The 26,703-nt window shown below is 42.2% G+C and overlaps 1 protein-coding gene across 1 annotated transcript; it reads left to right on the top strand.

The window, feature by feature from the left end:
• Positions 1–846: 846 nt before the first annotated feature.
• ppfia4 (PTPRF interacting protein alpha 4) lies at positions 847–26,495 on the top strand (the record flags this gene model as incomplete). Its single annotated transcript, XM_083972735.1, has 27 exons — positions 847–1,011; positions 2,594–2,668; positions 3,353–3,424; positions 4,823–5,044; positions 5,796–5,930; positions 6,623–6,757; positions 7,561–7,644; positions 8,440–8,571; positions 8,715–8,777; positions 10,023–10,114; positions 10,222–10,351; positions 10,780–10,976; positions 12,424–12,646; positions 12,743–12,778; positions 12,876–12,997; positions 14,306–14,418; positions 14,513–14,594; positions 14,790–14,871; positions 15,580–15,780; positions 16,969–17,031; positions 18,391–18,417; positions 20,511–20,686; positions 20,892–20,989; positions 22,723–22,898; positions 25,872–25,940; positions 26,074–26,260; positions 26,437–26,495. The coding sequence occupies exons 1-27, from the start codon at positions 901–903 to the stop codon at positions 26,493–26,495; spliced, it is 3,162 nt and encodes a 1,053-aa protein (XP_083828861.1). The 5' UTR covers positions 847–900.
• Positions 26,496–26,703: the final 208 nt, after the last annotated feature.

A 26,703-nucleotide genomic window follows, 5' to 3' on the forward strand; every position in this document is an offset into this window, starting at 1 on the left:
TGTTTATGCCGTTACGTGCAGCGGCTGTCATCCGTCTGCCGTCTGCCCAATTTCACGTGAATGCAGCATGAAAAATACGATTGAGTTGCTTGCGATATACAACCGCAACGCTAGATGGGAGTAATTCCTACACAATGTACTGTACCTTTAATGGAAAACCTACATTTTTATGTCACCAGGCACGTGTCCATCTATGTGTGTTTTATATTTGCTGCTAAAGCAAAGCAGTATTAATGCTCTGGGGTGGGCAGAGTGGCTCAGCCAGGGTTGTGTTTATACGCAGATCAGATAACACAGTGTCACTTTGGTGCCTGGTTTGTTGTGGGGTTTCCACCTGCACAGATTCACCTCTTATCTCAGGTGCACAGCGTCTTCTCCTCAGCCTCCTCTGTGTGCAGAAAAACTCCTGTGTTGCCCTGTGGTCAGAGGGATGGGCGCCTAAAACTGATCGGTCACGCCCACCCATGATGTGTTTGATTAAAGCTGCTCAGTTTTTTTTTTTTTTTACAGAAAGTAGAGGCCACTGTGTCGATCAGTGATACTGTATTAACCTGTGTGTGTGTGTGTATTTGTGTGTTGTGTAGGAGTTTGCCACCCTGACGAAGGAGCTGAACATATGCCGGGAGCAGCTGCTGGAGAAAGAGGAGGAAATATCTGAGCTGAAAGCTGAAAGGAACAACACCAGGGTATGTGTGTGTATGCGTGTGCACGTGTGTGTTTGTGCATGTGTGTGGTGGTGGTGATGCTGATGAAAACAAATAAGGTTTCTGAGCTTGAAATTAGTATTCTCTTTGGTCGTGTGTGTGTGTGTGTGTGTGTGTGTGTGTGTGTGTGCGTGCGCTGTAGCTGCTGTTGGAGCACCTGGAGTGTCTGGTGTCTCGTCACGAACGCAGTCTGAGGATGACAGTGGTGAAAAGACAGGCACCCCCGCCATCTGGAGTCTCCAGCGAGGTGGAGGTCCTCAAAGCCCTCAAGTCGCTGTTTGAACACCACAAGGCTCTGGATGAGAAGGTGGACACACACACACACACGCACACAAGCACACACACAAACACACACATACTGTACACACACACACATGTTGCAGGCTGATTACAGTCGTCTCTTGGTGAATTCAGGTCGCAGCTTTCCCATTTTCACACGATTTTTGTGCAACAAGTTTCAGTGTTTAACCCTTTATTGGGCAGATAACTACATTCAATACCTTATCTTTGACAAATAACATAAGTTACTTAAGTTTAAAAGTATTTTTGTTTTTATACGCATTAAATATTCTTTTAACTTTGTCGTTGTGTATATCGTGTGTAATATTTTTTATATACATAAAGCCCATAAAGTTGGAATAATTTTGTTTTCAGACACATTCCTCTTTTTATTCCCACTATAAAGGTTAATTGTAGTTTAATTTTCACGGGGATACTGTATGTTTCAGTTCAGTTCAGTTCAGACAACTTTATTAGTCCCCGGGGGGCAATTCAGTTTAAGCAGTTCTGGCGTAGAGAAAAACACACAAACAACAACCATGACATAACAACAAGCAGCAGACAACAACAGGAGTACAATATGCAAAATCAGTACACATCCCCAGGGGGCTAAGGCACTTAAGCCACTGTCTTATAATTGTGTGGAGTGGCACAATTTGATAACAGAGACCAAGAATAAGAATAAATAGTAATATATAAATAAGTGGCACATTAAATGAAGACACAAGTCGCAATATTACAAAGAGTGGCTGTCCATGTTCAAGAGCTTAATTGCAGATGGGATAAAAGATTTTGCGTACCTATTTGGCATCGTCGTGAACTCAGAGGACAGGATGTGCCGATGTGGCCATACTGGGAAATTATTCCCTTAGCTTGGAAGAGATTGATACATATATATAGTTTTGAGATTTACACTTTATCTATCAAAAATAAATCACACTGTCAAAAACATTTCACGAGTTGGATAAGAAAATATTTATCCAAACTTTATGGGAAACCGTGTATGCACACATTTTGGAAAAACTATTACCTTTGAAGGGGCGATATTTGATTTTGATTTATGATTTAAAAAATATTCTAATGCCCTCCAATAATGGTCCAGGGTTAAGGGTTAATTCTCTTAAGGGTTAATTCTGATGAACTCCGTTTTGCTTCGTCATTGTTTAGTTGTGAATGAGCTTCAACACTTCCTCAATTTCAGAGTAAAAGTCCTCCGCGGAAAGCGAAGAGCTTATCGCTGAAAGGCTTTTAATATGAAACAGATGGAGAAAGTCATGAGTTTTAATTAACAGCAAACTGCTAATTACAGTAAAACAGCAAATGGAAGATGAAAAAGAGAGGAATTGCAAATGAAATATGATAATTTACTTATATAACAGGAAAATTAAAAAAAAAAAAAGATTTAAAAAAATTACTTAAATTAAAGACCACGGACACTATCGGAGACATTATAATGCAAAATATTAAATGTTTTACCAGTAATTACATCAAATAAAGTTCTCTGTTTCCAAATTAGAGCTCCCAATGATCCTTAATTTCATTTATCCAACAGTATTAAAAGTCTTCTACTGTATAACCGTGTCCTCGTGTGTCCTCCGTGTCTCTGTCAGGTGCGGGAGAGGCTTCGGGTGGCTCTGGAGAGAGTGGCCACCCTGGAGGGACAGCTATCAACTACCACACAAGAGGTGTGTGCGCATGTATGCATGTGTGTGTATGTGTGAGTGTTCGAGAGAGAGAGTGTGTATTTTGCATATGTGTGCTCTAATGTGTGGTTATAAGTGAAACATCTGTTCAATTCCTAGCAGACATCTGTTGAAGCCTCCTGTCTGATCTAATATACACTCCAAGTGTCACGCTGGGTGAGAGGCTCTGTCGTCTCAAGCCCTGTGATCACACACACACACACACACACACACACACACACACACACACACACACACTAGCCCTCCTCTGTTTAAGAATGTCGTTAGAGAAATCATTTTAAAGATGAAGTTATGCTAAATATTCGCAGCAGCCTCAGAAGAAGCAGAATCCCAGTGGGTTATATAAGATTTAAAGTCAGAGCTTGTTAAGTTGCACTGATCACAGTTTTATAAGAGGAGCAGACCCTCACTGAAGCTAAAACCCTCCCTCCTTTCTTCTGCTCTGAGTATAATTCAGATTTGTAGTTATGCAAAATGCGGTAGAGCCTGTAGTCTGTTAGTCTGAAGTCTGCTGGCAGCCAGAGAGCCATGCTTCCCTTTGGGGAGGCTGCGTTTTGTCCTTTGATTCACTGAGGGAAGAGGAATAAAAAAAATAAAAAAAAAGGTGGTAGATGTGTGAGTTAGCTCATTGTTTGTCTTTTCTGTTCTTTTTAATCTACATTGCAGTTGAGCATAGTGAGACAAAGGAAGGACGGAGACTCGCTGGAGCGAACAGATGGATCCAAACCTACATGGAAGGTCTTCCTGGCTGTGTGATTGTTTTTCTGCTCTGTGCTTTATTTTTTATTATGTCTGTCTCTAGTATTTGTCCATCATGGCTATTGCTGGTGGTCCTTAGTTACTCTAACTCTCACACACACACAAGATAAAAACGCTAGATTGCCTTTCTGAAAATTCAAATAGCATCAGTCTCTGTTCGAGCCCTGTCCGCCCTGGTTTGAGGCCCTCCCTAAAAACAAGTACATATTATGTAACTGTGTCTGGGTCCATCCACAGGGAGTAACAGCCCTCCTCGTGATCAAACAGCAGAGCCTGTTTGTGTCTGGACAGACTTCTCCTTCTTCTCCTTCTTCTTCTTTATGGGCCCGCCGCCGAGGAGGAGCAGTAAAGAGATGCACTCACTCACTTTGGCTCCTGTTTCTCTGGCTTAGAGATAGAGAAAGCAAAAAAAAAAAAAAGAAAGAAAGCAAAAAAAGAATTGTCAATATGTTTTTTATTTAAAGAGTAATTAAACTTGATGAATCAATAACTTACTCTTAAGAAAGGATGAGAGCAGGGAGACGACTCTATCAAAGGACGGCCACGGGCAGATAAGATGAGAGGATTGGCCAGAGTCCGAGCATTAAGAGCATGAAGAGTGGAGTTCAGATGTCTCCGAGTGTGAGCTGTCAGGAGCCTGGTGACAGTTGCTGCATCGTTGAGGGGTGTGTTTTCATTCAGAGGACAATTAAATTATCATTTCCACATGCATTTATTTTTTAGGAGAGTAGTTTTAGAGCCGACCGAGGCAGACAGACAGACAGAGTCCATGTCGTACAGATTGTCACTGGCTTTGTATCCAGTGGAGTAAAGCGAATTACTTTTTATGACTAAACTTATGCACAGTTGCATAAATCGCCAGGTGCAGTTTTTATGACACAGCTTCACAGCGTTTAGCTCTATTACCCCTGGTGTTTGTGTGCATGTTTTTTTTTTTTTTTTTTTCTGTCTGTGTGTATGTCTGTAAGGTATTCATAAGGAGGCAAAACGAGAACATGAGGCAGAGGAGGGGGGTCCCGCTAAACTTCGGCTGCCCACTGCGCCGCCTGTCTGAATATGTGTCCCCAAAGGTTTCTTTAATTAAGGCCCTGGAATTAACTGCACTTTGAGCTGTGAAGGGAAGAGAAACAGCATCAAAACAACAACATGGCAGCCTCACCTCACACAACCCGTCCTTGCATGCATAAAAAAAAAACAACACTCTTTTATCTAGGTCATTCAAATTTATTATCGGCTATCCAGAAACTCTCAACGTGCTCTCTGTCTTATCCAGTCTTATAAGTATCTTTTTATGTGACACTGTAAATGTTAGATATATATATATATAAACATAAATGCTGTATAAATATATTTAATTTGCGTGTGTCTGCCTCACAGAGACTTCCCAACGGCTCCATAGACGCTCACGACGATGGCGGCCGGGTGTCTGAGCTCCAGGAGCTGCTGGATCGGACCAATAAGGATCTGGCCCAGAGCCGCGAGCACTCGGCCGGTCTCAACGCCCGGATGGCCGATCTCGAGGCGGAGCTCGCGAACGCACGGCGAGAACTGAGCCGCAGCGAGGAGCTGTCAATCAAACAACAGAGAGAACAGAGAGAGGTGAGAGTAAAAGGAAGGAGGACAGGTGTCTTTGTTCTGGGAAAAAGCCCAGAGACCACGGTGGGGAATAGGAGGCGGTGGCGAGGAGCTTTTCAAGTCAGAAACTAATGAAATTTAACAGTCTGCTGGTTTGTGGGGAAAGAAGAACATGGGTCTATATTAATATATTACCATTAATTTCAAACTGTGCATCATCGTAGTAGAAGGCTGACACATGCACAGTGTTGTACCGTCTGTCAATAGCAGCTACAGAGACTTGTCAATAGAGACGTGTTTGTTTATTTGAAGAGGAGTTTCTCTAAAGCTGCAGCCAGTCGACTTCTGATCTTTATTTGAACTGGAGTTTATTTCTTGACGATGAAGCGAAACCACGACTGTTTAACCACTTACTAATATCATCAGATAGTACAGATGTATAAGCAGAAAACACAGCTCTTGAACTGAGTATTTAATAAAATAACTATAGTTGTGTGCATGCAACACTTTTGTCACAATATACAGAAATAGAAATTGAGATACAACTTAAAGCTTCTGACATTTGTGTCATTATAAAATGGTAAAGTACATACATCTCTTGTATTCTAACTACATAAATACATGGCAGATATTACAGATAAATCATAACTGTGGACATATATGTGGATATAAAGTAAACCGATTATAGCTTTTGTCTTCAACCTGTAGAATGTGTTTGGCTTTTTCTCTCATGTCTTTGTTTCCTGTTGTTGTGTGTCTGTGTGTGCACATGCAGAGAGAGGATATGGAGGAGAGAATAACAACATTAGAGAAGCGCTACCTGGCCGCCCAGCGTGAGACCACACACATCCACGACCTCAACGACAAGCTGGAGAACGAACTCGCCACCAAGGACTCCCTGCACCGACAGGTACAGTAGCATCCACACACAAAGATAATAATAGACCATATCCTGGTTAAGTGTGTAATTATTAATCAAAAAATAAAAATAAAACTGCCATTCAGAGATTGTTGAAAAAGTTGAACACATCTTCTGCAAAAACACAAGTGACAATTTCTCAGTTAACGAACCGTGACATTAGCTTGAATCAATATTTCTGAATGCGTTATGTTGTTATTCCTCTGCTGTGTGCAGGTTCTTGAATGTGTCATAATACTAACATGTGGTTAAGTGGCACTAAAAATGGCCCATCCATCTTAATGCAAGATGACATGAGTTATGGATTCAGGCTAATACGCTTCTCTGTATCCCTCTGTGTGTATCATCCATGTCATCGCCAATAAAAAACAATAATAAGACAAGAAAGTGAAAGTGCGAGAATGCTTTTACGTTCAGGAATTTAAAGAATATTTCGGTCACTTAGGTGAGCGAGCAATAAAAACATCCCACTCAGAGGTTCATGTGTAGTTCAGGGTGAATCCGAGTTCAGAGCCACATGGGAAATACCAGCAGCATCCTCTGCTCGGGCAACGTGTGTCGTGTCCTTGCTACTCACTGGCTGCACTATACTGGTTCCACCTCTCTTGTGATTGCTCTAATGTTCCTCCACTTTATTTGTGTGTGTGTGTCTGTGTATTTTTGTGTGTGTATGTGTGTCTCAGAGTGAAGAGAAGGTGCGCCAGCTGCAGGAGATGCTGGAGATGGCCGAGCAGAGACTGGCTCAGACCATGAGGAAGGCCGAGACTCTGCCAGAGGTGGAGGCAGAGCTGGCACAGAGAGTGGCAGCACTCTCCAAGGTAACACACACACACCTGTACATACACACCTGTTATGACTGCAGCAAATGATGCAGATCAATTAAAAGGCGTCTTTTATTTATAATCACACAATATATAGAATATATATAGAATAAGCCAGACAGCAATATTATTTATTTCTATATTATAGTCCCTTACATTGAAATATATATATTTTATACCTGCAGTACTGGTTATATCACTGTCACTTACTTTGCAATATTTGTATATCATGGTCACCTTACATTATGATATTTTTTTTATTTCATGCATAGGCTACCTGCTGTATTAGTATATTTATATTCATATCTATATTTATATCATTGTCACTTACTTTGCAATATTTTTATATCAATGGTCACTTTACATCACAATATTCTTATTTCATGCACACCTCCAGTAGTAGTATTTATATTATTTATACTTATATTTATATCATTGTCACTTACGCTGCAATATTTTTGCACCATAGTCACTTCACCTATCAATACTTTTATATCAGGCCACCTTATAGTATATCCTTATATCCTCAGTACTTGTTTTGCACATTGCCTGGTTGAAGGTTGATTTGTTTTATTGTTTATTAGGGTCTATATTTTCTGTCTGTTGAGTTGTGTTGTGTTTGTGTTTTTGTTTTTTTTAGCCCTCTCTACTTTCTTTCTTAACTTGGCTGATGTAACAACTAAATTTCCCCGTTGTGGGATGAATAAAGTACATCTAACCTAATGTATATATACAATATATATGTAATTTCATAGTTCACAGATGCAGTTGTACTCATATGTAAGTGTCTCCCCCTGCAGGCCGAAGAGCGTCATGGCAACGTGGAGGAGCGGCTCAGACAGTTGGAGTCACAACTGGAGGAGAAGAATCAAGAGCTAGGAAGGGTGTGTGTGTGTGTGTGTGTGTGCATGCATGTGTGTGAGTGCATGTGTGTGTTTGTGCGCAGCAGCCCTGCAGGGGCTCTCTGACCTCTCACTATGATGTATGTCCGTGTGTGTGTGCAGTGTGCGTGCGTGTGTGTGTATGTGTGGGCTGATGCTCCACATTAGTCGGACGCCTTGGCTCTTGGCTCTGTGCCCCCTCATGCATACACCTCGCACACACACACACACACACACACAAGCACACAGGACAGACACACATATGAACAGCTCTCTATTTTCCTGGTGCATTGTTGCGTGAATTTGAACCAAATCCACGTATCTTGCTGCAACACATTCCTCCTCCCTCCCAAAAGACTGATTGGCTGCTATCTTTAGACTCTGAATAATTCACGCAAGGCTAATTTCTCTTTCTCTCTGTGCGATCTCATGACTATATTTAGTTGAAGGAGCTTCCTGAGGATGCTGATGCGTGTTTGTGTGTGTGTGTGTGTGTGTCTGTTAATTTACTTTAATGACATTACAGTAGAATACCTATTAAGCGCAGCGTTTCACATTTAATAGGAGGCGTTTAACCCCTTTTTCATCACCACATAAATGACTGTAATTAAATCACTGTGGCCAAGAAGACCTATATTTGGCAGCTGGTGATCTTGGGATAAATACACACTTCATCCTTTAATCCATTCAGAGACGTTTGATTAACTGCACAAACACGATCAAATGGAGTCTGTGTCAAAGAGAAGAATTCACGACGCGCGTCTTGATTGTGTCTCCGTCTCTCTCTGTGCTCGTCAGGCTCGTCAGAGGGAGAAAATGAATGAGGAGCACAACAAGCGCTTATCTGACACCGTGGATCGTCTGCTCACCGAGTCCAACGAACGGCTGCAGCTCCATCTGAAGGAACGCATGGCCGCCCTGGAGGACAAGGCAAGGCCTGCACACACATAAACACACACGAGCATATAGATTGCTCATATTGCTGTCGTTATAGCCTCACAAAACAGACAAATATTTAGCGTATAACACCACAGATTGGTTTTGATGTGGTTTTGTGGCTTGTTTTTGTCCAGAACTCCCTCATACAGGATCTCGAGAACTGCCAGAAACAGCTGGAGGAGTTTCACCACACGCGGGTCAGTACATAAGAGCTAATTAACGCAAATGCCCCATAATCTGCAGCAGAATACAACTACACTAAAACAGGAGTTGAAATCTGCTGCATATCAGATGTTATAATAACGCTGGTGGGTGAGTGCTTGGAGAGCACGTCCCATATGGACTCTGGCCCGTCTCTGTCCCCATTTCCTGTCATATCTCAACTGTCCTTTCCAATAGTGCCCAAAAATATAGTAATAATATATATTTTTTTAAAGCTAAAATAATGCTCACAACTTCAAGGAGCGATTTGACCAATAGCTTATTTGCACTCTCAGCAAGACTTAGCTATCTTACCTATCTAAACATATTTATTATCTTTAATTGTGCCTTGTTAGTCTATAACCACTGTATTTGTGATTTCTCTTATGTTTTCATCACTCAATACTTCAATAACTTCAATAATTGGTGGTAGTGGAACTGGAAGCAGTACAAACATCACCACCAAACAAAATACACTGCCCGTCCAAAAAAAAAGTCACAGTCATACTCTAATATTTTGTTGGACCGCCTTTATCTTTGATTACAGCATGCATTCGCTGTGGCATCGTGTCAATAAGCTTCTGCAGTGTCACAACATTTATTTCTGTCCAGAGTTGCATTCATTTTTCAAAGATTGTCAGTGGGGTTAAGGTCTGGACTCTGTGGTCACATTGGACCACATTTCTTCCTTGAAGATGATGGTTCCCCACTGTCCTTCCAGTAATAATGTGTGAACCCAATTTTAGTAGTCTGAGTTATCTCCTCAGATGTTTTATTTGCTTGATGCCAATAATTGGACTCTTCTGAAACAGATTAACATCTTCTCTACGACCACAGGATGTGTCTTCTCCAACCAAGTAGACAAACAACCAAACAAGTAATATAAAATACAGTCATTTGGTTGTTTAAGAAATGAGACTACATCAGTTAGGGTTAGATAACTTTTTGCCAGCTGAAACATAATCATCCATGCAGTAATTATCCAATGGGAGGCTCGTACCTACAGTATTAGCTTAGTTGAATCCAAGTGGTGACTTTTTTTTTTGGACAGGCAGTGTGTCTATATCTGATTTGTTAATCTGTGTAAGTGTGTAAGGTGCAGCTGACTTTATGGAGGTTATGTGTATGTGCATGTAAATTTCTGCCTTTAGACAGCCAGTTGTGCTGTTTCCAGTATTTCTGAATTCCAGTAATCAGTCATGCATACACTACCCATACCATAATGCTCCTGTCTTCCACAGGAACGTCTGATTGGGGAGATCGAGAAGCTGAGAAATGAGATCGACCATTTGAAACGGCGCAGCGGCGTGTTTGGAGATGGAACTCACCCTCGGTACAGAGACACACACACACACACACACACACGTCCTCCACACCTTCTCTGTCACACTCCCCCTCTAACAAACTGCTCCATGGATAATCTGTGGGAATTTGTTCCAGATCTCACCTGGGAAGCTCCAGCGACCTGCGCTTCTCCGTGGTGGAAGGCCAGGACGGACACTACAGCACAACGGTGATCCGGCGGGCGCAGAAGGGCCGACTGTCGGCGCTGCGGGACGACCCGAACAAGGTGCTAACAGCGTCTTTATCAGAGCAACGACGACACACGCCACAGTTTCTTCAGACACTAAACACAAAGTCATGTGTCAGCTATTCCTCTAACCACGTGCAGCTCTTTTACCGGTGCTGCGTTCAAGTTCATGTCTGCTTTGCTAATAAGCGTCAGCGCTTGGCTCGTCTATGATGATCGTCATTCCTAACTCACCATTCTTTACTAACCTCTCTGTCTTTCTGTCTCTCTCTCACCTGCTGCTCTGGACATGCTGTCTGATGTAAGTTTCCTGTTCATCCATTCTGGCCACATTCTTCCACAAGTGTCATATTGTATATATATTTTTTTAATGTGTGCATTTAATGTGGATCTGTTCATAAAGTTTCCTGTATATAGTATGTGCATTTATGTGTGTTAAAGCTCGTGTGTGTGTTTGCTGCGTTCAGGTGTGTGCGGTGTTCGAGCAGGACTACCCGTCCCTGCGTGGCAGCGTCAGCCACCTCCTCGGCAGCGACATCGAGGCAGAGTCAGACCTGGATGACGACGTTAGCTCTGCCCTGCTTTCCCCCAGCGGCCAATCAGACGCGCAGACTCTCGCTCTCATGCTGCAGGAGCAGCTTGACGCTATCAATGAGGAGATAAGGTGACAAATAGCAGGCATATTAGATTACAGCACATGACAGATTCATGATCCCCATGGGGAAATTGGGTCAGTGCTGCAGCAAAGAAACAGGATACAGATAAGAAGGGGGGGGGGACAAAGTATTAAAGATAATACAATAAATAATTACAAGAACGGGAACATTTTGAAGATTACTGCAGAAAATAAAGGTGCCGGCGTGTGTCGAAGCAGCTCATGACGGCCTGTGGCCTGACAGCACGCTCCACAACTGATAGCAGCAAATCAATACGGGGTTGATAACATGCAGATAAAAGCTCTTCGCTTTTCAGTTCTGTTTCTTGCTGGAAGAAAACAGCGTTTATTGCAATTTGCAGCAAACAAGGTCCTCATGTGGCACCTGAGAATACAATACGCTTCTAGACAGCAAAATGCTAAATAGCTGCTGATTATGCTGCAGAGGAACCAGCCAACCTCAAAGTAATAAAATCCTGGTTGTACATATTTTATTATACAATATTTCAAAGGATTATTGCATGTGAAAAATGTTAGTTTTCTAAATAAGTGGTCGTAAAAAAGAGAGATAAAAGAAAATATAAATACATAGACATGGTGTTCAAATGATCTCGACAATATAAATAAACAAATAATATAAATAAAATCACGTCAATGAGACAGACAAGCAGCCGCCTGAGCAATATAGTAATAGTCATCATGAATACGTAATAAGTTAATTAGCATATACATGTCACTCCTTGTGGCTCATGTGTTAAAGGGATAGCTCAACATTTTGGCAAATTGGCCCATTGCCATAATCCCTATAGTCATAGCAGTAGGTTCGTTACCTTTAATTGTCGGTGCAAGCTATTTTTAGAATGGCGGAGCAGAGCCGCGAGCTGCTCAGAGCTACGCTATAATGAGATTTCTTGGTTTCCCTCATCAAACTCATCAAATACGCAATCCAACAACTCCAAAACGCTCTCATGGACAAGTTGTGACCTGCACATTCACCACGCTATGAGATAATAACAGAACGTTACAAGACAGTTGTTTTAGAGGTAAATTCATGCAGTTTTCTGTCGGGGCAGTTTTCCGGCAAGCAGTCTCTGCATTTACCTCAAAAACAACTCTGTCTCGAATGTGCAGGTCACAACTTGTCCACGACAGCATTTTGGAGTTGTTGGATTGTGTATTTGATGAGTTTGATGAGGGAAACCAAGAAATCCCATTAGCCTCCGTAGCATAGCTCTGAGCAGCTCGCGGCTCTGCTCCGCCGTTCTAAAAATAGCTTGCACCGACAAATACAGGTAATGAACCTACTGCTAAAACTATAGGGATTACGGCAATGGGCCAATTTGCCAAAATGTTGAACTATCCCTTTAAAGTGGTGTTGGTCCTTACCACAGAAGCCTGTCACAATAAATAATTCAAATCACATTAATATTTTGACTAAGTATTTGTGTGTGTGCAGGATGATCCAGGTGGAGCGGGAGTCGGCAGACCTGCGCTCCGACGAGATCGAGTCGCGTGTGAACAGCGGCAGCATGGACGGACTCAACGTGACGCTGCGGCCCCGGGCCCTCCCCACCTCCGCCACCGCCCAGTCGCTGGCGTCCTCCTCCTCCCCGCCCACCAGCGGCCACTCCACACCCAAACACCGCAACGCCAGCCACCACCTCGGCATCATGACCCTGGTCAGAGAGCAAACACACAAACACACAAGTTGATCGTCTTGTGTGGCCTTTTTTCTTCTTTTTTTTTAACCCGACTCATGTTGTTTCCTTTCACAGCCGAGCGACTTGAGGAAACACCGCAGGAAAGTAGCGGTAAGACTTCTAAGTTATAATTGCTCTGCTTTTTTTCCATTTGTTTGTTTGATTGTGGCGTTTGTGAACTGAGTTGCTTGTCGTGTGACTCTCACAGTCTCCAGTGGAGGTGGACAAAGCCACCATCAAGTGCGAGACGTCGCCTCCCTCCTCCCCGCGCAGTTTACGGCTGGAAACCAATTTCGCCCAGTTCACAGGCAGCCTGGAGGACGGCCGAGGGTAAAGACACACACTGACTCACTCACTCACTCACTCACTCAGACACAGGCTCAATAACTCTACAGGTAAACACAGGTATGTCTGGGACCTTAGACAGGAAACAGCTGTCACCATGGATACTGACAGGGACAAAGCTCAGTCTGCTTCTGAGTTATTATTGTGTGCTATGAACGTAAAACATCCTTAAAATACCAAGTGTCTGCCATAAATAAATACTGTAGATGGCACAAATCCAGATGTGATGAGTCCTTTTCTGCTAGTTTTTGCAGTTCATAGTGTATATACTGTATAGTGTATGTGACTGTATATTTCAAGCCATGTGTTACAGCTACTGCTAGTTTTTGCAGTTTATTTGTTTATTTCTAGGATCCCCATTAGCTGATGTCATGACATTGGCTATTCTTCCTGGGGTCCCCAAAGCAATTTCATATACCCAAACATTATTAGACACAAAGATACATCATACATCACATTACATTACCACAACAGTTCAACCCACAAATAAATTCCTATAATGAATTATTATGCATTATAAATTTCTTACTCATTGAATTTACAATTTATTTAAATAGTCTATTACTACCTTTTTAAAAATGTGTTTTGAGTTAAAGCAGAAGGAAGCGATCCGGTCGTTTTGGCTAATGCTGCGTTCCAAGCAGGCTTTTGAAATCGTAAATTACAGCTTCACGTCACGACTTATGACTTTGTAGCGTTCCAGGCAACCCACTCGTGTTTTTCCGACCTGTTTTACCTGTGAAAGTCACTATAACGGCCACTCGTAACTTCCGACCCGTGAACTCGTACCAGATCGAACTGGTACCACTTCACAGGTCGGAAAAACACGAGTTACGGGTTGCCTTGAACGCACCATAACGTCTTGTCCCTACGTCACCACATTCACGGCGTCCCTTGGCTGCACACACAGCCCTTCATGCCGTTCTCTCTCCTCATTGGATAAAACTTGTAGGATACAAGAAATGTTTTCTCCTCGGCTTACAGCAGAGCAGAGTGACTGAAAGACCCGTGTTTTGGTCCAAACACTCTATATAAGTGATTGCTGTCGGAAGATACAACTATTTAAGACTTATATTAACACAAAAATATCGCTTACTTCTGCTTTAATATTTTTGATGTTATTAATGTGTTCCATCCTATAATGGCTCTGTATATTACAGTATGTTTTAAAAAGTTTGTTCTTGGTCTAGGTGCCAGTAAATTATATATGCAGTTAATAGTGTACTGTATATATACTGTAGTAGACTGTACATTTCAAGCCTTGTGTTACAGCTAACCTGTATTTGGTTGCAGGAAACAGAAGAAAGGCATCAAGTCGTCTATCGGCCGATTGTTTGGAAAGAAGGAGAAAGGTCGGATGGACCAGACCTTGGGCAGAGATGGACAGCCCCTACCGGCCTTAACGGGTACATTCAATACTTTGTTGTACTGTACACTAGTAGTGCACACTGTGTGAGATTGACAAGGATATAAATTCACACTGTTTTTGCTGAATTTCAGATTTTGAGATGAGCATCGGTGACACAATGACTCTGGGAAAACTGGGCACTCAGGCTGAGAGGGACCGCAGGATGAAGAAAAAGTATAAGCGTCCTTTTCTCTCTCTGACTTTGTGTGTGTGTGTCTTTTTATCTTTTATATTTTCTTTTGTCATTTACCAAGCCTTCTTCTTCTTCTTCTTCCCCCTACTCCTCCTCCTCCTCCTCCTCCTCCTCCTCCTCCTCTTTTTTGCCATTTCCCTTTTCCTTTTTGCCTTTGTTTGCATTTTCCTCTTCAGACACGAGCTTCTAGAAGATGCCAGGAAACGAGGCCTGCCATTTGCCCAGTGGGACGGCCCCACCGTCGTCTCTTGGCTGGAGGTATTCTACTAATCTGCTTTTATAGCCAGCACCAACCATAAACGTCCTGTCTCTGTGTCAGGTTTCTATTATATCTAATGCAAAAAGGGGGCTGCCACTTCACCCGGCTGGTTCTCTGCTAAGGTGCTGGAGGTATCAAAAGTGTCCAAACTGAAGAAAAAGATCTCCGCACACTTGGATCTATGCAATTTCACCAAGAGGAGGAGATGTGGACAGAAGGTTATGCCAACGGGAGTTATTCTGGATAGATACTCTAGACACACTTCAACCTATGGGCCTGAACGAAGATTTCGATATGCATGTTATGTTATGTTAAGACATTTTTCTAGAATGTAGAGACTATGGTTTATGATGGCTTTTAGCCTGATACCTATTCATAGCTCTTCACTCTATTAATGTACTGGTTTTCTTTCTTCCTTTTTTTTCTTATATCTGGGTATCTCTGTTTATGACGGTTAACACCTGAGCCCCTTCAGAGCCCCATTTGTCTAAAAAAATAAAGAAATAAAGTGAAATTGCATAGATCCAAGTGTGCGGAGATCTTTTTCTTCAGTTTTTATTATCTAATGCAAAAAAAAGAGAGAGAGAGAGAGAGAAGGCAGCAGCAGCAGCGATACCAAACACTGCTCTGCACTGGCTTCTCCTTTGTATCTGGCCTTTTATGGCGACAGTGGTGGTGATGTTGAATGTCTTGATGCCTCTCACCAGCTGTGGGTGGGTATGCCCGCCTGGTATGTGGCAGCCTGTCGCGCCAACGTGAAGAGCGGAGCCATCATGTCGGCTCTGTCGGACACGGAGATCCAGAGGGAGATCGGCATCAGCAACCCCCTGCACCGGCTCAAGCTGCGCCTGGCTATCCAGGAGATGGTCTCCCTCACCAGCCCCTCCGCCCCGCTCACCTCCAGAACGGTAAACGGGGAACACACACACACACACACATACATGCTGCTTTTGTTTTATTCTTGCATGTAAATGTACACAAATTAAATAATTGTATCCTACACTACACACAACGTAACTACACTTGAATCCTCTTCCACTATTTGGTTAAAGGGATAGTTTTTTTTTCATTTTGGCAAACTGGCCCATTGCCATAATCCCTATAGTTTTAGGAGTAGGTTTGTTACCTTTAATTGTCGGTGCAAGCTATTTTTAGAACGGCAGAGCAGAGCCGCAAGCTGCTCAGAGCTACGCTACGGAGGCTCATGGGATTTCTTGGTTTCCCTCATCAAACTCATCAAATACACAATCCAACAACTCCAAAATGCTCTGGTGGACAAGTTGTGACCTGCACATTCACCACACTATGAGATAATAACAGAACGTTACCAGACAGAGTTGTTTTTGAGGGAAATTCATGCAAAACCGCTGATGCGCGTTGCCTTCAGGGGCAGTTTTTCAGCAAACAGCCTCTGAATTTACCTCTAAAACAACTCTGTCTCGTAACGTTCTGTTATTATCTCATAGCGTGGTGAATGTGCGGGTCACAACTTGTCCACCAGAGTGTTTTGGAGTTGTTGGATTGTGTATTTGATGAGTTTGACGAGGGAAACCAAGAAATCCCATGAGCCTCCGTAGCGTAGCTCTGAGCAGCTTGCGGCTCTGCTCCGCCGTTCTAAAAATAGTTTGCACCGTCAAATAAAGGTAACGAACCTACTGCTATGACTATAGGGATTATGGCAATGGGCCAATTTGCCAAAATGTTAAACTATCCCTTTTAACCTTCACTGCATCCTGAGGTGACCCACCACTCTCCTTTGAGACTCCGGTTTCTGCCTTTGACCGGGTTGACGTGTCCTTTTTCTGTTGCCGTAGATTGCACGGGGGGGTTCTTGTGGGAAAATGGCACACACACACACACACACACACAGCTCGTGCCAGATATAGCTACGAGCTACCTGCCTGAAATACACTCCCTCCCTTGGCATCATCACTCAACACTATGTTTGTCTGGGTGTGTTTGTGCGTGTGTGGTTGTTGGGGTGGGTGGGTATGTGTGAAAATACACACATGAATACATTCTTGGGTGTGTTTTCATGTGTGTGTGTGTGTGTGTGTGTGTTGGTGTCCGGGTGTGTGTTTTTGTCCTCTGAGCAGTCCTCCGGAAATGTGTGGGTGACTCATGAAGAGATGGAGAACCTGGCTTCCTCCACCAAAGCGGTCAGTACCATCTGGGTGCTCCCCCCACCTTTATCCCTGCACTAAACACTCTCTCACACTCACACCGTCCCCACCGAGACACACATATGTCCCGTCCCGGAAAAGCCCCCCCTCCTCCTCCCCCCTTTTTAAATACATCACACACGCTAACGCATTTTGTGCTCGTGCTGCGTTCTTTTGTACGTGGGTGTCGGATGTATATGTACTAAAGTGATGTAACCGGCGGTCATGTGATCTATGTGGCCATGGAGACGTCAATGTGTTGATGTGTAATTGCAATTAACTGATATGATTCATAGGGTTCCTATACGCAAGTATGGAAAGTATGGAAATTGATTTTATACATTTCCAGGTCTGGAAAAGTTTGGAAAATGGAAACTATTGTATGGAAATATATTTATCTTAAAGCGGAAGTAAGCGATATTTTGTGTTAATATAAGTCTTAAATAGTTATATCTTCCGACAGCAATCACTTACATAGAGTGTTTGGACCAAAACACGGGTCTGTCGGTCACTCTGCTCTGCTCTGAGCCGAGGAGAAAACTTTTCTCGTATCCTACAGTTTTTATCCAATGAGGAGAGAGAACGGCATGCAGGGCTGTGTGTGCAGCCAAGGGATGCGCGTGAATGTGGTGACGTAGGGACGAGGACGTTATGGTGCGTTTAAGGCAACTCGTACTCGTGTTTTTCCGACCTGTGAAGTCGTACCAGTTCGATCTGGTACGAGTTCACGGGTCAGAAGTTACAAGTGGCCGTTATAGTGACTTTCACAGGTAAAACAGGTCGGAAAAACACGAGTGGGTTGCCTGGAACGCTACAAAGTCGTAAGTTGTGACTTGAAGCTGTAATTTACGGTTTCAAAAGCCTACCTGGAACGCAGCATTAGCCAAAACGACCGGATCGCTTACTTCTGCTTTAATACTTATCTGGGTTTGGTCTTATCTGAAGTTATTTGGGTTAATTATTTTGTATACACTATTGTACCTATACAATCTCCTGGAAATTATTCGGTTGCATAATGGCATACCCATTCAGGATAATCAAAACAAATGATAAATTCTATGTTTTTTTTTTATATTATGCTTATGCACTTCTATTTACTTAAATATCACAAATTATTTGAATTTTTTTTTACCAAGAAGTCTGGAAATTAGGGTCTGGAAAAGTATGGAATTTGGAAATTTCAAATGTGTAGGAACCCTGGATTCAAAGTGAGAGGCAAGGCGTGTGTGTTTGTGTATGTATATCTGTGTGTGTGTGTGTGTGTGTGTGTGTGTGTGTGTGTGTGTGTGTGTGTGTGTGTGTGTGTGTGTGTGTCTCTCTAACCTTGTGTATTGTCTCTACCTTGCTGCCACTAAGGACAATGAGGAGGGCAGCTGGGCACAGGTGAGGCTGCTGATTCGCTAACATCTGTCAACATCTGCACACACACTGAAACTGCGCTCGCTAACATCACTTCACTAACACACACACGCACTAACACGCACACACATGTACAGTATTTGAAGGGCGTCTTAATCACCTTCAGAGGTATAATCTGTACTGTAGATGAAACATGACAGAAGATTTAACACTAACAAAGAGCTTCCTGCAGGACACGGAGCAGCTGTGACACTTTTTTGGGGGTAAAATACGTTTTAAGGCGTCTTTGAAAAGTTTAGCACCAACATTTAAATCCTTTTTTAATAGATAATAACTGAAAACTGAATGTGTCTCATAACCTTGACACATTAAAACAAAAATGATCTGTATGGCGAGCTGAGTGGAAAAATATGTCTTTGTAATTTAAGTGAAACGACCTCAAAATAAATGATGATGGTCTTTATAATGACCAGTGTATTTACAGTTTGAACACGTTCAGTGCCTCAGGAAGCCGTTTCCACCTCCACAGGTGTTTTCACTTGCTTCACCTGATTAGACCCCTATAAAGCACAGGTGTTATTAATAATGTTAATAAATGTGTTGTTATATTCAGGTCTCCCATCCCATAAGCAAAAGTAATATACAGTATGTGCATGTATGGAATTTCCATATATGACATGTAGATATAAAATAATAGGACATACTGTATGTATGTTTATATTGTAGTCATGTACTGTAGTATGTGCAACATGTAATTATCCATCCATATCTGTCACTATATGTTGATATTATATATTATATAGGGTCTGTTAAATACATATAATTAATGTATGCAGTCACAACATGTCACTATACATATAAAAATTCATCATGTATATATTTTAAATATATGACAATGGGTTTTTTATATGTGTCATAATTCGATATCTTTATATAGATGTAATAATAATATATCCCATGATAGGTAACATAAATTATTCCGGACTTAAAGGGATAGTTCAAAATTTTGGAGAAATTGGCCCATTGCCATAATCCCTATAGTCATAGCAGTAGGTTCGTTACCTTTATTTGTCGGTGCAAGCTGTTTTTAGAACGGCGGAGTAGAGCCGTGAGCTACTCAGAGCTACGCTACGGAGGCTAATGGGATTTCTTGGTTTAACTCATCAAACTCATCAAATACACAATCCAACAACTCTGTCTCGTAACGTTCTGTGTCTCTGTCTGAATGTGCAGGTCACAACTTGTCCACCAGAGCGTTGTGGAGTTGTTGGATTGTGTAATTGATGAGTTTGATGAGGGAAAACAAGAAATCCCATGAGCCTCCGTAGCGTAGCTCTGAGCAACTTGCGGCTCTGTTCCGCCGTTCTAAAAATAGCTTGCACCGGCAATTAAAGGTAACAACCCTACTCCTAAGACTATAGGGATTGTGGCAATGGGCCAGTTTGCCAAAATGTTGAACTTTCCCTTTAAGGAAATATATATCATATTTTACATTTCTAAAACTGAAGCAGCTAAATTGAATTCACGCATCATTCCTTTTATTTACACTTGTGTGCTTCGAGTTGTGGCCTGTTGGGACGTTGTGTTTACTGACCTATTATTTCCCTTCAAAACTCCACTCAGCTTCAAACCTGAGTGGAGTTTTAATCCCACAGAGTAACTCTGGGGCGGTGCAGGTGCTCACATTTTACTTCCCTGTACATGTTTAAGCTTTTCATATTCAGCAGCAGTGTACAAAGTGTTTTTTTTTATTATTTTTTTTACAGTAAGACATTTGGACTTGTTGTAGCAGCGAAGTCACAGGTGTAACTAATGACATTAACGATGGCTCAGTTCCATTTGAGTGTCCCAGCGCGTAATGACAGTGAGCTGGCATGGATAATTTTAATGTTATTAGTAACACCTTTGCTTTTCGCTGATGTGACATGTCGTGCTGTCTGCTGTGAAAAAGCCTGTTGTGCTGTGATCCAAACACCTGCACCACTCAGTGTTTGCACAGGAAATTGGGGGATTTTTATTTTATTCATGCAGTTTTACACACAATCCATGCACACTCTTCTTTAATAAGGGATCTAATGCACTCCTCTGTGTATGTGTGTATGTGTGTGTGTGAATAGACTCTGGCGTACGGAGACATGAATCACGAGTGGATCGGTAACGAGTGGCTGCCGAGCCTCGGCCTGCCTCAGTACCGCTCGTACTTCATGGAGTGTCTGGTGGACGCTCGCATGCTCGACCACCTGACCAAGAAGGACCTGAGGAGCCACCTCAAGATGGTGGACAGCTTCCACAGGTCTGTGGCCGCGCACGGCGATTAGCTCGGCCGCCGTTTGTTTGATCAGAGCCCAGCTTTCATCTGCTGGACTGGATACATTAGCATTGGAGATGAGTCGACTAATGATGTATATGTGCTTATCCTTTCCTGTTTGTGTGTTTATATGTTTGTGTGTGCATGCATCTGTATCCGTGTGTGTGTGTGTGTGTGTGTGTTGTATCAGGGCTAGTCTGCAGTATGGGATTATGTGCTTGAAGAGACTCAATTATGACAGGAAAGACCTGGAGCGCCGGAGAGAGGACAGTCAACACGACATGAAAGGTACACACACACACACACACACACTCACAGTTACACACACAGTGAAAATAAATAGATAAATAGATAAATAAATAAATAAATAAATAAATAAATAAATAAATAAATAAATAAAATAGCAAGCACGCAGATTTTTCAACACATTCAAACACTAGTTCACACCTTCCTATCCCTGGTGGAAATAACAATAAGCAAGTGCCCTCACTTTAATGTCATGTCAATGAGACAGACAAGCAGCCGCCTGAGCAATATAGCAATAAATAGTCATCATGAATATGTAATAAGTTAATTAGCATATACATGTCACTCCTAGTGGCTCATGTGTTAAAGGGATAGCTCAACATTTTTGGCAAATTGGCCCATAATCCCTATAGTCATAGCAGTAGGTTCGTTACCTTTATTTGTCGGTGCAAGGCTATTTTTAGAACAGCGGAGCAGAGCCGTGAGCTGCTCAGAGCTACGCTACGGAGGCTCATGGGATTTCTTGGTTTCCCTCATCAAACTCATCAAATACACAATCCAACAACTCCAAAACGCTCTGGTGGACAAGTTGTGACCTGCACATTCACCACGCTATGCGATAATAACAGAACATTACGAGACAGAGTTGTTTTAGAGGTAAATTCATGCAAAACCGCTGATGCACGTTCCGGTCAGGGGCAACGTTCTGTTATTATCTCATAGCGTTTTAATGTACTTCAATGTGTGTTTAATGCGTTGTAATGCACTTTAATGTATATAGTTGTCTTTTTAAGATTGTTAGTATGCTGATGCAGAAACTGCAACTATGCAGGTTGTAAGCATGTGGGTTGAAGAGAGAGTTTAATGTGTGTAAATGTGCTAAACCTTTCATATTTAGTGGAATATACAAGGACAATGGATGCTCATGGAGGACCAGGAGGACTGTCCTTTACTGTACCACACAAACTGTGTCCTTCGTTGACTCTTGTTGCTCACCTGAATGCAGAAATGGTTGCATAAACAGGAAAAGGACTATGGAAAATACCAATTTTGTATTTTTGGGCTGTTGATTCTGTTTGGAAATTGCCTTTTCCAAACAAAAGAACAAATGAAAAAGAAAAAAAAAGAAAAGAAGAAGCACCAGTTCACACACAACTGAACAAAGTCCCCTCAGGTCAGAGTACCACCTAGTGGTGCAGCCTGATATTGTTCATTTGGCCCGTGCATTGAAACAGCTGCAGCTTTTAGACTGTCAAAAAGCCAACTGAAGCAGCCAGGCCTACAGTCTTAGCTCCACATAGCAAGAGGAGTCCACACACACACACACACACACACACACACACACACACACACACACACACACACACACACACACACACACACAGAGTTAGAGCGAGCCAGTCCTCTCGCCCTTTTGACCTTGAGTTCTGCACATGAACTTGACTCAGCTGTCATGTCAAATCAGAATCCTGCCCTGTTTATACACACACACACACACACACACACACACACACACACACACACACACACACACACACACACACACACACACAGAGGCCGCCTGTTCCAAGTTGGAAAGCTGGCTGACAGCTGTGCTTTAAATGAACAAAGGGAGTGTGCCAGTGAGTTGACACTACGTGGACACGCACATTTTCTCTTTATCTCCCGTCTTCTTTCTAATTCTCTTCAGTCAAAATAAATCTCCCTCTCTCTTCCCCTCCTTCTCTCTCTCTTTCCCTCCTTCCCTCTCTCCTTCCCTCTCTCTTTCACCTCAGACGTGTTGGTGTGGACCAACGAGCAGGTGATCCACTGGGTCCAGTCCATCGGTCTGAGGGAGTACAGCGGAAACCTGTTGGAGAGCGGCGTCCACGGGTCGCTCGTCTCTCTGGACGAGACGTTCGACTACAGCAGCCTCGCTCTCATCCTGCAGATCCCCATGCAGAACACACAGGTGGCGACGGCAGAAAAAACACTCCCTTATGTGCATTAATTGAACAGATTTGAGTGGGACAAAGATATCACATGGGCAGTTGTTGTTCCGTCTTAATGAATTATGAAAAGAAATCTGTTGCATAAGATTTGTTTCATTTATAAAATCACGATATCATCACACACAGACCTTCTTTCCCCGGCACCGGGCCTTTTTGTTGAGGTTTTTATGAGATCAGTTGATTTACTTTCTGTCGTCACAGTGGTTTGTGTTCATTCAGCATTTCCCTCTGTTCCTCAAAAAACGCTGCCAACTTTTAAAACGGCTTCCGATTCTGTCTCAGCTGTTCTCAGATGAAAAATGCTCAGTTCATTCATAGACTTAAAACACTTCCCTGGAACAGATTACTTACTTGCCCAGTTTCATATTTTTAAGTGATTGTTTTTGGCAGTTCAACTTGTGTAAAGGGGGTTATTTCTCATTAAAGGGATAGTTCACCCAAAATTGAAATTTCACTCATTATCTACTCACCCTCGTGTCGACTAAGGGCTGGGAGAAGTTTCAGAGTCCTCCGTGGCTTCTCTGAGTTACAGTGGGTCTAGATATAGCAGTACATGTCCATATAACGGTTGCAAATGGATACCAACTGTCTTCGTAACAAAAAGACACACCAAAAAACAACCAAATACCTCCATGCTGCTCGTATGTAATGTCCATCTTGTATTGAAGCCCCGAAATGCGAAATTGTCCCCAGTTCGTCAAATTTGGACGAACCGGGAAGAGGAGTTTCCGCTACAAACAAGCTTGAAAAATATACTTATTTAATATTTTTCTGGACAATTTCGCATTTCGGGGCTTCAATACAAGACGGACATTACTGTACATACGAGCAGCATGGAGGTATTTGGTTGTTTTTTGGTGTGTCTTTTTGTTACAAAGACAGTTGGTATCCATTTGCAACCGTTACATGGACATGCACTGCTACGCCGAGACCCCCTGTAACTCAGAGAAGCCACGGAGGACTCTGAAACTTCTCCCAGCCCTTATAGTCCAGGTAATTTAGCTCATTTTGGACCCCAAAATAGAACTAATTGTCACAGAAGGTTTTTCACCATACATAATTTCTATGAGGTGTCCAGAACAACATACTAAAAGTCCTAAGAAATCCTAGTTGGGGAAATATGTTTAATTTGCATCATTATTTACTGTATAAAGTCTATGGTGCCGACAACAATACACCCCAATGAGGCTATTTTTTCCTTTACTCCTATCACAATGAAACTTTACATGATGAAAGTATCCATGAAATGTTACATTTTTTGTATTACAAGTTTCTTTGAAAATGAATTTGAATATGCAAATGAGCCTTACACTAATCAAATATGCCCAAAATACACCCAAATAGGCTTCTTTTTTTCCTTTACTCCTACCACAATGAAACTTTACACAATGAAAGTAGACATTAAAAGTAACATTTTTTGTATTACAAGTTTCTTTGAAAATGAATTTGAATATGCAAATGAGCAATGCACTAATGGAATATGCCCCAAATACACCCGAATAGGCTCATTTTCTTCCTTTACTCCTACCACAATCACACTTATAAAACTTACTCACACAATAAAAGTATACATGAAAAGTAACATTTCTGTATTTCAAGTTTCTTGGAAAAAAAAAAGTTTTTAAATATGTAAATGAGCTCAACACTAATTGACTTAAGGTCAAGAAGCCATAAAGCCGCAAGCAGCAAAAACAGGGGCCAAATAACTTAGTTCTTAGTCCCGCTCATATGTTGTTGAACATAACAGCATATTTAATATAACATCACACACAGTCGTTGAAACGACTTTGATGAATTCTGACTTTCTTCTGATGTTCTCTGCAAACTGGGAGGAAAGTCGTTAGGTAAGGCTTGTTCGCTAATTAAAAAAAAGAATTTAGAAAGCAACTGGAGACAAGACTGTGCAATTAATTCTTAAGGTCAATATACAGTAGGTCTTTTAAGTGTGGCAAGTGACATGTGTGTGTGCATAAGTCAAGTGTGGCAAGTGACAGCACTCAGTGCATAGGTTAACTTATTGAATGGACATGAATGTGTTAGTTATTTGGCCCCTGTTGCTGCTTGTGGCTTTATGGCTTCTTGACCATAAGTCAATTATTGTTGAGCTCATTTACATATTTAAAATTAATTTTCCAAGAAACTTGAAATACAGAAATGTTACTTTTCATGTATACTTTTATTGTGTGAAGTGTGATTGTGGTAGGAGTAAAGGAAGAAAATGAGCCTATTCGGGTGTATTTTGGGCATATTCCATTAGTGTATTGCTCATTTGCATATTCAAATTCATTTTCCAAGAAACTTGTAATACAAAAAATGTTACTTCTAATGTCTATTTTCATTGTGTAAAGTTTCATTGTGGTAGGAGTAAAGGAAAAAAAGAAGCCTATTCGGGTGTATTTTGGGCATATTTGATTAGTGTGAGGCTCATTTGCATATTCAAATTCATTTTCAAAGAAACTTGTAATACAAAAAATGTTACATTTCATGGATACTTTCATCATGTAAAGTTTCATTGTGATAGGAGTAAAGGGAAAAAATAGCCCCATTGGGGTGTATTGTTGTCGGCACCATAGACTTTATAGAGTAAATAATGATGCGAATTAAACATATTTCCCCAACTAGGATTTCTTAGGACTTTTAGTATGTTGTTCTAGACACCTCACAGAAATGATGTATGGTGAAAAACCTTCTGTGACAATTAGTCTGTCGTAAAACGCTATTTTGCCTGGACTATTAGTTGACATGAGGGTGAGTAGATAATGAGTGAAATTTCAATTTTGGGTGAACTATCTCTTTAACAGAGGAACTTTTTCTAATTTCGCTGGTGTTTCAAGACCTTTCGTCAACATTTTTCGCCCTCAGCTCCTGTTTTATTTTCGACCCTGGTTGGTTTAACTCACAGCAGCGTCACTGTGTTGTGTCTTGTTTTTCAGGCACGGCAGGTTCTGGAGAGGGAGTTCAACAACATTTTAGCCTTGGGCACCGACCGTCGACTAGAGGAGGTGACCTCTCGCTCTTGCTCTCGCTCTCTGGCACTGCTGCTTCTGCTGCTGCTGCTTTGATCAAACACAGTGTTTGTTGAAAACGCTCCAATTGTGTGACCTCTCTCTTCTCTGCCTCCCTCTGTCCCCGCAGAGTGGGGATGACAAGTCTTTTCGACGCTCTCCATCGTGGCGCAAGAGGTTTCGAGCCCGCGAGGGAGGAGCCGGGCTGGGGATGATGGCGGGCTCCATGGAAACGCTTCCCGCCGGCTTCCGGATGCCCTCCATGTCCATGCCGCCCTCGGTGAATCTGGGGCCCAAGAAACAGCTGCAGCCCGAAGGTGAGTTTCACTTCTCGCCCAAACTCTTCTCCTTCTTCCTCATTAGAGTTTGTATTTTTCTCTCTCTGCGTGTTGTTTATCTGTGTGCTGCTGACTATTCTGTCTATTCTGCTTGTCCCTGACTCACTAACTGCATGCTCTGTCCTCTCTGTCCTGCTGCGCCACATCCGCTCAAGCTCCTCCCCCGGCGCCCCCGAGACTCGACCCCTCGGCCGTGCGGACCTATTCATGCTAACTATTCTCTGCTTACTAACAGGAGCGCTAACGCTAACAGGTAAGCTAACAAAACAAAACAAAACACCACCTGAAACTGCTGTGTGCTTTTTTTTAAACCAGCGTTTGCTCAGCTGTGTGTGGCACGACCTTCACAAAAACGGCCCGGTTTGGTTTATTATAACTGTGTGAAAAGTGATAGGACAAACTCACAGGAAGGTAAAACCGAG

Source organism: Trachurus trachurus (genome assembly GCF_905171665.1).
Source record: "Trachurus trachurus genome assembly, chromosome: 5".
Classification (NCBI taxonomy): domain Eukaryota; kingdom Metazoa; phylum Chordata; class Actinopteri; order Carangiformes; family Carangidae; genus Trachurus; species Trachurus trachurus.